The following is a 15,613-nucleotide window of genomic DNA, read 5'->3' on the forward strand; positions in this document are numbered from 1 at the left end:
ATGTATATCATTTGTACCTGGGATCTTTTGACATTTTTCACAGGAAAACACCTCTTTGCACAACAACAAGGTTATGCAAAACATTTTACATAGTAAAAAAGCACAAATGAATCCCCAGACATGCATTCTTAATATAAGAACAGATGACATGAAAAAAACAAGCATTGTTCATCAATCAATATGACTACCTCATCAATATGATGAATACTAATATGAGCCATAAGAACGATTTCAAAGAAATCAACGCCGTATAGACTTAAACACATCAGAGTGTGCAATAATTAACACTATGGTTAGACCACAAATCTTCGAGCTAACCAATTTGACCAGATCTAAATTCTTGAAAGACATGTTTAACATGCGTCAAACCTTTATCTTAGACGCAGCTTCTAACGTTTCTCCTGCAGAACAGCTCTGCACTGAAAAGCCTTTCTATCATAAGTAATCCTAATAAAACTCATATTCATAATGACCCACACGTCAACCTTGTTTTGTTCTCGATCTGAACAATAATCAGATTCCGATCAATAAATTAAGGAAAGCTCCAGAAGATCCTCCAAACTCCCCCGCCTGGACCCACGAGTGGCGCGGCCCGCCGGTGACCGTCCCCGGGCGCAGTGGGCCGACGGTTGGACGGTGGGGGGGGGGGGGGGGGGGGGGGCGTTCTGGTTAGACCTGGTCCTGAGAGGGGGACCGGAGGCGCCGGGCAGTCGCTCCGCGCCTCCTCAGCAGGAGCTTCAGCTGAAGGAAGGAAGGAAGAGATGAGCCTTCATTTAACGTCTCTACTGCAGAGGGGAGGGGCTCTGGGCCCTGTAGGGCTGGGTCCAGGGGGGGCTCTGGGTCCAGGGGGGTCTGGGTTAGGGGGGTCTGGGTTAGGGGGGTCTCTGGGTTAGGGGGGGTCTCTGGGTTAGGGTTAGGGGGGGTCTCTGGGTTAGGGGGGTCTCTGGGTTAGGGGGGGTCTCTGGGTTAGGGTTAGGGTTAGGGTTAGGGGGGTCTCTGGGTTAGGGGGGGTCTCTGGGTTAGGGGGGGGGATAGGGTTAGGGGGGGTCTCTGGGTTAGGGGGGTCTCTGGGTTAGGGGGGGTCTCTGGGTTAGGGTTAGGGGGGGTCTCTGGGTTAGGGTTAGGGGGGGTCTCTGGGTTAGGGGGGGTCTCTGGGTTGAGGGGGGGTTTCGGGGCTCACCTGCTCCCCCTCAGGTCCTCTCTGGAGCATCTGAGCGGGCTGGAGGTGCTCCTGGTTGCGGACGCTGGGGTCCGCCCCCTCGCGAAGCAGCAGCTGCAGCGCTTCCTTCTGGTGCGCGTTGCCATGGAGACTGGCTGCCATGTGCAGAGCCGTGTGGCCGTGAGCCTGCGCATGGGGGGGGGGCACCGAGACACAGCTCAGTACAGATACCTGGGGCCGCATGCAATAAAAAGCCCTGAACTGTGAACGTGATGAAGTGACGGTGTTTCGTTCTGCCGCATTCGGTGACAAACCTTCATGTTGACAAAGTCCTGCTTGTTGGGCAGAGGGATCCGGAGCAGGTAGCGAACCAGCTCGATGTTGCCCTCCTTCACAGCCACGTGCAGCACCGTCATGTTGCTCTTGATCTCCTGGTAGAAGGGAGAAGGTAAGGTTTGGTCAAACACACTGTGCAGAGCGATGGATGGAGAAGCACAGAGGGAGAGGACGCCGTTACGTTGGTGCAGGCGACCACCGGAGCACTGCTCTCATGCTGCGGGTTTTATGGTGATTAGTAGCACCGTTCGCTCAGGACCCAGCTATATGAATCAGCCGGGCTCTGTTTAACTGCATCCAGATAAAAGCCTATAACAGTAGTATGTGTTTGTGTACTTATACCGTATTGTGCAAGTGAATGCACAATATGAGCAGTCCTCAGTTTACAGGCTGATTCAGGGAGGAGCATTCCTCAGTTTACAGGCTGATTCAGGGTTGAGCAGTCCTGGGGTTACAGGCTGATTCAGGGAGGAGCATTCCTCAGTTTACAGGCTAATTCAGGGAGGAGCATTCCTCAGTTTACAGGCTGATTCCGGGTTCAGCAGTCCTGGGGTTACAGGCTGATTCAGGGAGGAGCAGTCCTGGGGTTATAGGCTGATTCAGGGACGAGCAGTCCTGGGGTTACAGGCTGATCAGGGTTGAGCAGTCCTGGGGTTACAGGCTGATCAGGGTTCAGCAGTCCTGGGGTTACAGGCTGATTCAGGGAGGAGCAGTCCTGGGGTTACAGGCTGATTCAGGGACGAGCAGTCATGGGGTTACAGGCTGATCAGGGTTCAGCAGTCCTGGGGTTACAGGCTGATTCAGGGACGAGCAGTCCTGGGGTTACAGGCTGATCAGGGTTCAGCAGTCCTGGGGTTACAGGCTGATTCAGGGATGAGCAGTCCTGGGGTTACAGGCTGATTCAGGGACGAGCAGTCCTGGGGTTACAGGCTGATTCAGGGACGAGCAGTCCTGGGGTTACAGGCTGATCAGGGTTCAGCAGTCCTGCGTTACCTGGCTGACCAGCGAGGCTCCTGCGCTCAGCAGCAGGTAGAGGCAGGACAGCCGGTCCACTGGAGGGCTCTGCAGGCCGGGGTCCCGGGGCCGGGGCCCGGACGGGGGTCTGATGCTGGCGCAGTGGGCCACCGCCGCGCAGTGGAGGGGGGTCATACCTGTTGGGACGAGGGGAGGGGTTACACCTGGGGTCAGCACACCTGGGTGGAGACCTGGAGACACTACTGGGTATACACCTGGGATCTACTGGGTATACACCTGCGATCTACTGGGTTTACACCTGGGATCTACTGGGTATACACCTGGAGGATCTACTGGGTATACACCTGTAGAAGCTACTGGGTATACACCTGTAGAAGCTACTGGGTATACACCTGGGATCTACTGGGTATACACCTGGAGGATCTACTGGGTATGCACCTGTAGAAGCTACTGGGTATACACCCCCTCTTTCTATACTGGTAACAGTGGGATAGAGCTCTTCATAACATTTCACTGTTCTTGTGATCTAATGGGTATTTCTCACATAGCTTAACATAAGTTCTTCAAGTTCTTTTTAACTGATATCAATACCTTCAAAATTGCAGGCTTCCATTTGCACAGCGTGTCCTGAGGAGAGGATGACCTAAAGAAACACGTTTCACCCTGTTAATAAATACTGCATGAGGCGTAATGAGTTCATTTAATAACAAAACCTACTTCTACTACTACTACTAGTACTATTACTACTACTACGACTACTACTAGTACTACTACTACTACTACGACTACTACTAGTACTACTACTACGACTACTACTAGTACTATTACTACTACTACGACTACGACTACGACGACGACTACTACTACTACTACTACGACTACTACGACGACGACTACTACTACTACTACCATCACTACTACTACTACTACTACTACTACTACCATCACTACTACTACTACTACTACTAGTACTAATACTACTAGTACTACTACTACTACGACTACTACTACTACTACGACTACTACGACTACTACGACGATGACGACGACTACTACTACTACTACCAATACTACTACAACTACAACTACTACTACTACTACTACTACTACCACCACTACTACTTCTACTACTACTACAACCACTACTACTAATACTACCACCACTACTAGTAGTTACTACTACTACTACTACCACCACTACAACCACCACTATCACTACCAACCATCAGTACCAGTACCAACCACTACTACCACTACCACTACCACTACTACATTTCTACTCCGCCTCTACCTGCAGCACCGCGGGGAAGCCGCTGCTGGCGGCGAGATGCAGCGGCGTCTGCCCGTTGACGTCGCAGGCGTTGACGTCGGCGCCGAGCGACAGCAGGTCCAGGGCGATCTGGGGCTGGTTGGCAGTCACGGCCACCAGCAGAGCGGTCTGGGACACAGACACACTGTTAGACAGCTCTCTGAGAGAGGACACGCACAGGCTGTGGGGTCTCTTGGGGGGGGGGGTGGGGGTGCACCTTGCCCTTGTGCTCCCTGGCGTCCAGACGACCGAGGCCCTGGAGCTTCTCAGCAGCAGCGTAGGCCCACTCGCGGAGGCCCTTGGCAGAGTAGATGTGCAGGATCCTGAGGAGACGAGAACACGGTTCAGTGGCCGGGAAAGGAAAACCTGAGACAGGAACGAATGGTGGAAACCCCTCTGAGCGACGTCCCCGGAGCCCCCTGTCCTGAGAACGGTCGGGGTTAGTCACTAAGCGCTTAGTCAGAGTTTCTATTAACCTGTAAAGCCGACGGCTGACTCATACTTTCACTCACATAACCGAGATTTCTCTCGAAAGGACATTTACATCTCCTTGTTTCTATGGCCGTTATCGAAAAAAAAGGAACCAATGATTAGTTTGTGACCTTTAAATCAAACCACAATGTGTAAAACAATGTGTCAGTATCTGACAGGAGCATGTACGTACGACATGATGTTCATCTCGCTCCCTAGAGTCTTCTAAGAGCTTTGAGTGGTGCTAAAGGATGGTCCTCTTACCCATGGGTAAAAACATGGATCATTATATCATGTATCTATGTATCATGTATCTATATATCATATATCTTTATATCATGTATATATCTGTAAAGTATCTGTATGTCATGTATCGAAACATCATGTATCTATAAATCATGATTCTTTAGATAATGTATCTATTATAATGTATCTAAACATCATGTATCTATAAATCATGATTCTATAGATAATGTATTTATTATAATGTATCAATGCATCATGATTCTATAGATAATGTATATTATAATGTGTGTATCATGTATCTATAAATCATGATTCTATAGATAATGTTTATTATAATGTATCGATACATCATGTATCTATAAATCATGATTCTATAGATAATGTAACTATTATAATGTATCCATACATCCTGTATCTATAAATCATGATTCTATAGATAATGTTTATTATAATGTGTCTCTACATCCTGTATCTATACATCATGATTCTATAGATAATGTATATTAGAATGTGTCTATACATCATGATTCTATAGATAATGTATATTATAATGTGTCTCTACATCATGTATCTATAAATCATGATTCTATAGATAATGTATATCATAATGTGTCTCTACATCCTGTGTCTATAAATCATGATTCTATAGATAATGTATATCATAATGTGTCTCTACATCATGATTCTGTAGATAATGTATATTATAATGTGTCTCTACATCATGATTCTGTAGATAATGTATATCATAATGTGTCTCTACATCCTGTGTCTATAAATCATGATTCTATAGATAATGCATATCATAATGTGTCTCTACATCCTGTATCTATAAATCATGATTCTATAGATAATGCATATCATAATGTGTCTCTACATCCTGTGTCTATAAATCATGATTCTATAGATAATGCATATCATAATGTGTCTCTACATCCTGTGTCCAGGCCGGCAGACTCACGTGTCCCCGTCCTCGTCCTGCCGGGTGTAGTCCATCTCCCGGACCGTCTGCCGGGCCTCGGCCAGCCCCTGGGGGTCCAGCTGGGGACCGGGGCCGGGGCCCGGGGCGACGTCTGGGGGCCAGAACGGCCCTGGAGCGGCGTCCTTAGCCGAGCACTGCTGGGGAGCGGAGGGGGGGGATAGAGTACTGCTCAGTAAGGCCCGCAGTACGCAGTACACAGGAGGTTGGTACTACAGTAGAGGTAGTCACATACAGATCTATAATACTGTAACGCAAGTACTATTGTAATAAAATACAATACTGCCACGTAAGTAGCAGTCTAATACAAAATAATACTGTAACATAAAGTGTAATAAAATACAGTGCTTGAACTTAAGTGCTATTGTAATAAAATTAGGGCTGGGCAATTAGGCTGCGATTAGTCGCATAGTATGTTGAGTTAATTTAAATAAAGTGATGACAAATGATGACAAATTATCATTCATACCAAATAAGCATACTTAATGAGCAAAAACTAGGCCAAGTGATCTTGAGGGAGTTTTATTGACTCACTCAGTGTGGGTCACTTACTGAATGTGTGACTTAATTGAAAAACCAAAATGATTTCTGATATGAATGTTGACAATCTGTGGGCAAAACCTTTTCAAATTAAAGTAAAAAAGGACGCCCGTTGATGCATCATTGGTATTAATCGTGTTAAAACAAGATTGAGTTAACGCGTAATTATCGCGTTAACTTGCCCACCCCTAAACAAAATACAATGTATGCTATTGTCATACGATTCAATACCTTGACTTTTGTAATATTACTACTATTGTAATACAGTGTAATTATTCAGCATCAGAACATTTTTGTGGAAGCTTTCAATCCTCGGGTGCAGCTATTGAGGCGATCCAGAGTCCAGACAGTCGGACTAGAAGCACGACGGCTCCACAATAAGAGCGCAGTGACTGCCCTAGTACTTATGTTACAAAATTACATTGTTTTGGACTAGCAGCGGCCCTCTATGAAGGGGCCCTCTACGAAGGGGCCCTCTTCGAAGGGGCCCTCTACGAAGGGGCCCTCTACGAAGGGGCCCTCTACGAAGGGGCCCTCTACGAAGGGGCCCTCTTCGAAGGGGCCTTCTTCGAAGGGGCCCTCTATGAAGGGGCCCTCTACGAAGGGGCCCTCTTCGAAGGGGCCCTCTATGAAGGGGCCCTCTGCGACGGCTGAGGACAGGGCTTACGTATGTGTGGGGCATGGCGGCGGCTTGGTACCCCTCCAGCGGGAGGCTGTAGCCGGCCGGGGCCGGGCCGCTGGCCGGGGCCGGGTAGGTGGTCCACAGAGACCCAGGGCCGTAGTAAATCTCTGCTGACGGGGCCCAATGCTGCTCGCTCAGGGCCATGTCTGGGTATTCGGCTGGGGCCCCTGGGGGGGGGGGTCACATGGGTTATCTCCAGAATGGGTCCCACACACCAGAATCAAACGGACTGGGTCCTTGTATGTTTACAACACACAGGTCAAAGACTGATAGTAACATTAGACGTGAAACACGTTTTTCGCTTTCTCTTTTCTTCTAGTGGTGGTTTGATTCTTTTGGGAACAGTGTCTCCGATACCTTCTCTAGTGGAACCGTTCCTTACCTGTAGAACTCGTGGACTGGGCTGCTGAGGAGCTCTGCAGGCAGAACAACGAGAGGGTTACACACACAGGCTGACAACTCCTGGTCATCCAGTGAATACTACTGAGTCAGTCAGTCAGGCAGTCAGCCAGTCCGCCGTGAGGGATTGAGTGAGTGAGTAAATGATTGTGTGTCTGAGAGTGAGTCAGTGAGTGAGTGAGTAAGTGAGTGACTGTGTGATTGTGTGAGTGAGGGAGGGAGTGAGAGAGTGTGTATGTGAGTGAGGGAGTGAAGCGGGTCGTACCGGCGGTGCAGTGAAGGCCTCAGGGCTGGTTCCTGCCAGCGAGCAGGACTGACCCTCTGAAGGATCCTCACACAGAGCCTCCCGCTTCCTCTTCTGCTCCAGGAGCTCCTTCACCGTGGGCGGAGGGTAGCACAGCTTTTCCTTTGGTGCTGTGGATCCAGGACATGGAGAATCACAGGAGAATCACAGGAGAATGAGGACATGGAGAACCACAGGAGAATCACAGGAGAATGAGGACATGAAGAATCACAGGAGAATCACAGGAGAATGAGGACATGGAGAATCACAGGAGAATCACAGGGGAATGAGGACATGGAGAATCACAGGAGAATGAGGACATGGAGAATCACAGGAGAATCACAGGGGAATGAGGACATGGAGAATCACAGGAGAATGAGGACATGGAGAATCACAGGAGAATCACAGGGGAATGAGGACATGGAGAATCACAGGAGAATGAGGACATGGAGAATCACAGGAGAATCACAGGAGAATGAGGACATGGAGAATCACAGGAGAATCACAGGGGAATGAGGACATGGAGAATCACAGGAGAATGAGGACATGGAGAATCACAGGAGAATCACAGGGGAATGAGGACATGGAGAATCACAGGAGAATGAGGACATGAAGAATCACGGGAGAATCACAGGAGAATGAGGACATGGAGAATCACAGGAGAATCACAGGAGAATGAGGAAATGAAGAATCACAGGAGGATCACAGGAGAATGAGGACATGGAGAACAACAGGAGAATCTCCGTCCTTCGGAGGAGACGTAAAACCGAGGTCCCGACTCACTGAGGTCATAAAAGATCCCAGGACACTTATCGTAAAGAGTAGGGGTTTCCCCGGTGTCCTGGCCCAACCAGGCTCATTCGATCTGGCCCCCTAATAATCCTCCTGTACAATTGGCTGACTCATCAATTCCCTCACTCTCCACCTCAAGCTGGTGTGTGGTGAGCGTTCTGGCGCAGATTGGCTGCCGTGCATCACCCAAGTGGGTGCTACACACTGGTGGTGGTGAGTTAGGTCCCCCCCTTCTGTAAGCGTCTTTGGGTCATTGAAAAGCGCTATATAAATATAATGAATTATTATTATTATTATTAGAATGAGGACATGAAGAATCACAGGAGAATCACAGGAGAATGAGGACAAGGAGAATCACAGGAGAATCACAGGAGAATGAGGATATGGAGAATCACAGGAGAGTGAGGACATGAAGAATCACAGGAGAATGAGGACATGGAGAATCACAAGAGAATCACAGAAGAATGAGGACATGAAGAATCACAGGAGAATCACAGGAGAATGAGGACATGGAGAATCACAGGAGAATGAGGACATGAAGAATCACAGGAGAATCACAGGAGAATGAGGGCATGGAGAATCACAGGAGAATGAGGACATGAAGAATCACAGGAGAATCACAGGAGAATGAGGACATGGAGAATCACAGGAGAATCACAGGAGAATGAGGACATGAAGAATCACAGGAGAATAACAGGAGAATGAGGACAAGGAGAATCACAGGAGAATGAGGAAATGAAGAATCACAGGAGAATCACAGGAGAATGAGGACATGGAGAATCACAGGATAATGAGGACATGAAGAATCACAGGAGAATCACAGGAGAATGAGGGCATGGAGAATCACAGGAGAATGAGGACATGAAGAATCACAGGAGAATCATAGGAGAATGAGGACATGGAGAATCACAGGAGAATCACAGGAGATGAGGACATGAAGAATCACAGGAGAATCACAGGAGAATGAGGGCATGGAGAATCACAGGAGAATCACAGGAGAATGAGGACATGAAGAATCACAGGAGAATGAGGGCATGGAGAATCACAGGAGAATGAGGACATGAAGAATCACAGGAGAATGAGGGCATGGAGAATCACAGGAGAATGAGGACATGAAGAATCACAGGAGAATCACAGGAGAATGAGGACATGGAGAATCACAGTAGAATCCCAGGAGAATGAAGACATGAAGAATCACAGGAGAATGACGACATGAAGAATCAGAAGAGAATGACGACATGAAGAATCACAGGAGAATGAGTACATGAGGAATCACAGGACAATGATGACATTCAGGACATGAAGATCCACATGAGATAATGTAATTTAGAAGATGAAGATCCACTTGAGATGACATTAAGAAGATGAGGTCCACAAAATAATTAGGATCTATACTGTTGCAGGTTGTATGTTGTGTACCTATGATCTTTGTTTTCAGGATGTAACGGGTGAGGAATGATCACTAGCTCAACCCTACTCTCAGCAAGATCAAAACCATGACGGCATTTCCATCATCATGCCCCCAGAGACCACTTCTAAGGTACGTCTGAAAGCCTGGGACTTTGGGGAGAGTGAAAGCAAACGCCGCAGACACATTTCCACGCCGTGTGGAACCACGGAGAGAACCGAGACACCTCTTCCACGAGGGACTGGTGGTTCTGGGATGGTGTCACCACGGCTCATCTTCTGCTTCCTGCCTCGCTCCGTTACGCTCACCATGCTAAACCCCACCTCTTCCTGTCCGGGTTACGTCAGCCCTTTGGTCTCGTGCTGACATAGAGCGCTCCCCCATTTCTCCCCCCCCCCCCCTACACACATGCTGTGTGTGTAGGGGGTGGAACTGTTCACGTTAGCAGTGCATGCGCAGTGATGTGTAGGCTGCTGCTTTTCATTTCGAGGACTACCGGAGTTTCCCAATTCGTTTCTATTCAGACACATGTCTTTGTTTACGTGTGTTCGGGGCTCGGTGTGTATTAGGGTGGCAACCGGCAGGCGCCTTACGATACGAATTACAGAGTTTTGAGCACCGAAACAATACAATAAGAGACTGCCATTTATCAGACCCTATCTTTATCGTGCATCCCTAGTTAATATTATGATATTACAATTTTTTGTTGTGTTCTACAATTGTTTAAATGTATATAAACAGAACAGAACTTTGTTAATGGAAAGTGACTATATCCCCCTCAATAGGACTGGGCAATTATTTTACAAAATGTATATATACTTCAAGTACTTTTGAAGTATTGCGGAAGCAAAAAAATCCAAATCCAACACAAATGGATTTCTTTCCCCCATCCCTTCTCTGTATGACACTTTAATAGAATAAAGATTTGATAAACGCATCACATTAACAACAATATCGTCATGGTAGGCAAATTATCATCAATAAATAATGAAGAAGAGTCATAACTCTCAAATATGTTATCTCTAAGGAAACAGAGGGAGAGGGGAAGTTTTATGGTCCAGGGAAAAATAATAATAATAATGATGTGCAGGGTTCAATAAAAAATGAAAATCACATCGATTGTTTGTGTTGAAAAAACGAATATTTCTTGGTGAAATATGATGCCGTAATCCTGCCCCTCAAAACAACTTTGTATTTTCAGTGTTTGCTATCGTCTTTATTTTAAGAGTTATTCTGATCTATAGTCTAAAGAGTGGTGGTCAATACAGGCTCTTTTAACCACAGATCCTCGTACCGACACATTGAACGCTCCTCGTCCATTAAGCGTTTTGTAAAGAGATATTTTATTCATGACTCATAGTTATAGAATGGGAGTGACACTGCTATGCATATTAGATGATCAATTGTAAAGTCCGATCTCAAGTCTACCTTCTCCCTGCTCAGTCTTTTAAAGTAAATGCCATTGATTCGTCACGCATACTGAAGATGTAATCTGCCTACAAGGGTCTAACCCACAGCCTGTGATGGGAAGAGCACATGTGAAGATACACTTCACCTGACATTTAAGATAATCAAATGTCAACGTGATAGAGAGTCGGGAGAGAGCGAGGTAACATTTGCTAAAGGGCACAGGGAAGCCTGCCCAGTAGTGTGCGGTAAGGAAGGTTGAGGTAAGAGAGTTATAAGGTAAACGGCGTAAAGGTAGTTCGCGGTAGTGCGTAAAGCCCTGGCCAGCCCGCCGCCCCGCCCGTGGGCGGAGGGGATTCCACGCTGGTCCCCTGACCCGTTTGGTGGAAAGGTTACCGATGAGAAACCATAACAGGACGGGTGCTTCCCGGACTTTCACCCCGAGGATTTGCATAAAATTCACGAAACCGAGTCCGCTGTTCTCTTACTGTAATCCGACCGAGGAAAATAAACGAGTGGACGACAAATAGAAGAATGTCGCCTGCAGACGATTCTGTATTCACCCCATCCAAATACAAGTTATACACTAACTATTACTTATTTTGAAATCCAGACACTTGTTAAAACGGGAAGTGAAATAACGGCAGCGCTACGTGAGGGTTTCCCCAATTGGCCATTTAAACAGATTGACGTCATCATCATTATTATTATTATTATTATTATTATTATTATTATTATTATTATTAATAATAATAATAGGAATGTCATGTCAAAAACAAGATGAATCCTAAGCATGTTTTTCATTAGACCCGCGCTCCTGCAGTAGTCCATCTGTCAGCTGAGACCCAGAGACAAATGTCAACAAAGAAGTTGAATGAATAACATGTCGACTCACGTTTCTCCCAGTGCATCTTCTGTCTTCAGCTGCCGACTGTGTTCCAGGTCAGAGCGTTGTCTCTCTGATCCCTCACTGTGTGTGTACTGTGTACGATCTGCTCCATGCTGCCGCCAATGGTTTTATATAGAGTACCGAGCAGACAGCCTATGGGCCACGCCCACACCGGCTTGTCGCTGAAAGTTTCCGACCATTCTTTCTGCTTCCCTCCCTTTGGTAAACCTTATATTTTCGACAAGTTTCCTTTTCGTCTTTCCATGTGATAACGGAGAATGGAGACATAAGATAGAATATTTTTAAAAAACGAATCAAATTGACCAATTCAAAATGTATAGGCTTCTGCCTTAATCTAGGCCTGCTTAAGCATCTGTGAACTATCTTCACAAATACAGATCATTTTAAGAACTTTATGGAAATAATTTCCCCTTGAATAATTTAAAAAGTTAGGAATGAAAGAAGGATGAGAGGATGAGAGACATGCAGACAAAGTAAGACAGTTATATTGATCTTTTTTCTTAAACTGCAACCGAAGCGCTAAAGAAATATGCTAAATGAGATGTTTGACGGGAGACTGATAACGATGTTAGAATTGAGACTGAAAGAGATTTACTCCATGTGTTCTATTTAATAACACCATACTTAACTACAGAAAGCATTTCTGCAGAAAATGTGGTGAGTGCTGTAGTACAAAGTCGGGTTGAAAATATGTTTTAATAAAAACACATAGGAAATTCTAAATGGCTTAAATCAAGTGAATGGATTTGAACAGAGTTCAAAAGTCTAAATGAAATAAACAGTGTAAACATGCACACCATTTGAAAGCAATTCATTGGTTGGACCAAATAAATGACAGCTGAATGAAAAGCGCAAAGCATTGATAAAAATGCAGAAATGTAAAAGGTATTTAACTGAAGAATCTGAAAGGTCAAATGCATTGCCCTGCACTGCTGAGAAATCTGCAAGATGTAAATCTTGCAGATTCTTCAGGTAAAAAATCTGATATACATTGTTACAAAAGCTGGAAGCTAAACTGTAATACTGTCAAAGCTGGAAGGTAGTAGTGGTACTACCTGTAGTAGTAGTAGTAGTAGTAGTAGTAGTAGTAGTAGTAGTAGCAGCAATGAGCATAGTAGTAGCAGCTGAAGTAGTAGAAGTTGCTTAATTAGTACTAGTAGCTAAAGTAGTAGTAGTAGCCTAGCTGAAGTAATAGTGGTACTAGCTGCACAAACGATATGCCATATGAAAGGTATGGTATTGATTGATGTTTGTAGAAAGAATTATAATAATCCCGCCAGTTATTTTTTAAACCAGCGAATTTGTATGTGCTCGCCTATTGCTAATTTTCCCATTCTAACGTTATTAAAACTAGTCCAATTGGGCGGGAAAAAATCACCCAGTCAGACAACGTCGTCGCGCTCTAACCTCAGCGTAACTCAATCCAACGGAAAACCAGCCGGCATGGAACTTAGTGATTTAGAAAAAGTATAAAGGTAATCGAAATTCTGTTACCAGATATTGAAGATACAAGTGTGTTGATTTGTTAAACCTTTGAAAGAAGGTTAACGATAAAATATTGACCAAGTTATGAAGTCTGAAGCAGTAAGCGTCAGAGAATGAGCAGACGGCTCCTTCGTCCGCTCATTGACTTCCATTGTAAGAAATTGTATTTTAAAAATGTTGAATATTTTAGGCATAAAATAAGAAAACTGAAAAGAAGCGCGCAATTCCAAGCAAAGCTGAACATTTTAAAATTGGAATGGAGACACTAGGTAAAAGTTTAGGAAGGAGATAGGTCCCAAAGTTTGTAGAGAAAGAAAGAAAAGAAAGAAAGAAAGAAAGAAAGAAAAAAAGAAAGAAAGAAAGAAAGAAAGAAAGAAAGAAAGAAAGAAAGAAAGAAAGAAAGAAAGAATAACAAAACTTAAGAAGAACAATAGTTGAGTGCTGCTCACCTAATTATATTATTCCACAAAAATGTAATACATGCCCATTTTGAACCACGTTGGTTTGATGTGTTCAGACTTGCATATGTATATATATATGCCCATTTGACGGCTCTACGGGACGTTTCCGGACATGTGCTTTGGTAGTAACTAACCCTACTAGTAACTATTTTAAGTGTGTTTTGGTAGAAACTCATTTTAAGTGTGTTTTGGTAGAAACTATTGTGGACTATTTAAGTGTGTTTTGAAAGAAACCATTGGTGACTCTTTTGAGTGTGGTTCGGTAGAAACTATTGCCGAATATTTGAATGTGTTTTGGTAGAAACTATTGCAGACTATTTTAAGTGTGGTTTGGAAGAAATTAATCCTACGAGTAAATATTTTAAGTGTGTGTTGTTACAAACAATGAGTGACTTTTTCAATTGTGTTTTGGTAGAAACTATTGGTGCCTATTTTAAGTGTGTTTTGGTTTAAATCAACCCTACTGTAACCAGTTTAAGTGTGTTTTGGTTGGCCTAATAGTTTTGTACGAACATCTTTTGTTATTATAGTTTTTTTTCAATTGCTTGAACACAATAGACACATGCTTTGACCAAAGTAACACAACTTGATGTTTTTGTTACGATACCTTAAACACATGTAACCATACCTTAAACAAAAGCGCAAAATAGTGGCTATTTTGCAACACACTTGCTCCTTTCTGCAACACACTTGCTCCTGCACACTACACACTATTTCAAAAATATGACGCTTAGTTCAAAAATGAAGTCTCAGTATATCATTAGGAAAACACAGCTATTCAAAATACTAAACACATTGGGTAATTGAAAGTACTTAAATACACACCTCAAAACACTTACTTACAAAACTGAAAACCTACCAAGCTACAAAAAGGCCAAAGGGCAATTGTACATGTCCCGGGGCACCACGGGGGAAACTCGCCATTTCTACACCCTATAGAAGGTTTTTTTTCGGCTTGAGGATGAGGTGTATATGACCGCCAACCACATGCCCACAAGGCTCTTCTGCAGGCAACGTCTCATTGTACCATTGGGAAAACACATCTATTCAAAATCCTAAACACATTGGTTAATTGAGAATACTTACTTACACACCTAAAAACTCTTTCTTCCAAAACTGAACACCAATCAGCCAGCTGCAAAAAGGCCTCAGTTAAGCCATTTTGAGAACTTTGCAAGCATGGATGCAGCAAGAGCAAGAGGCAGATGTAGAGGAGGAAGAGGAGGACAGAGACATAGAGGAGGACGTGGGGGAAGAGGCCGTGCACGGAACATTATTTCCGATGACATAAGAGCAACTTTGGTGGACCATGTCATAAACCATGGCCTGACTATGAGGGAAGCTGGGCAGAGAGTCCACCTTAATCTAAGCCGTTTCACAGTTTCATCCATAATAAGGAAATTCCGACTGGAAAACAGGTATGTCTTCAACTCTCTACTTTCTACTCTACTCAGACTGTATCTAGAGTATTTGCAGTACTGTACCATATCACATGTACTGTATTGCAGGGTGGCTAATGCTCCTTTTTGAACGAAAGTGGTAGTTTTGTGATTACATACATTGAGATGTTTCAGTACTTTCTATGGTATATACAGTGAAGTACAGTATATACAGTACTGTAAAAAAGAAGCAAACCAATACAGTAATATATCGTGGTTGCTTTTTTCTATAGAATGACTAGAAGACCTTCTGGGGGCGGACGCCAATGCCTGTTCACCCAACAGCAGGAACTTGCAATTGTGGACCTGGTCCGAGCAAACAATGCAATCCGTCT

At 44.7% G+C, this 15,613-nt stretch overlaps 1 protein-coding gene across 1 annotated transcript; it reads right to left on the reverse strand.

Moving 5' to 3' along the window:
• Nucleotides 1-650: 650 nt before the first annotated feature.
• On the reverse strand, nt 651-11,990 carry nfkbid (nuclear factor of kappa light polypeptide gene enhancer in B-cells inhibitor, delta). The gene is made up of 12 exons (XM_030358782.1): nt 11,879-11,990; nt 7,359-7,507; nt 7,077-7,110; nt 6,680-6,861; nt 5,455-5,609; nt 3,997-4,102; nt 3,762-3,908; nt 3,062-3,113; nt 2,489-2,646; nt 1,474-1,590; nt 1,181-1,345; nt 651-741 (listed from the first exon to the last, which is right to left on the reverse strand). The coding sequence occupies exons 1-12, from the start codon at nt 11,892-11,894 to the stop codon at nt 670-672; spliced, it is 1,353 nt and encodes a 450-aa protein (XP_030214642.1). The 5' UTR covers nt 11,895-11,990; the 3' UTR covers nt 651-669.
• Between the last annotated feature and the right edge of the window lie 3,623 nt (nt 11,991-15,613).

This window comes from Gadus morhua, chromosome 6 (genome assembly GCF_902167405.1).
Source record: "Gadus morhua chromosome 6, gadMor3.0, whole genome shotgun sequence".
In the NCBI taxonomy this organism is placed as follows: Eukaryota; Metazoa; Chordata; class Actinopteri; order Gadiformes; family Gadidae; genus Gadus; species Gadus morhua.

Excerpts from the sequence above, each read along its gene's own strand:
- nfkbid (XM_030358782.1), bottom strand. Across the intron at positions 3,114-3,761 it reads GCTTCCCCGCGGTGCTGCAG|GTCATCCTCTCCTCAGGACA; the intron begins GTAGAGGCGGAG and ends GTGTTTCTTTAG. Across the intron at positions 2,647-3,061 it reads GGAAGCCTGCAATTTTGAAG|GTATGACCCCCCTCCACTGC; the intron begins GTATTGATATCA and ends TCGTCCCAACAG.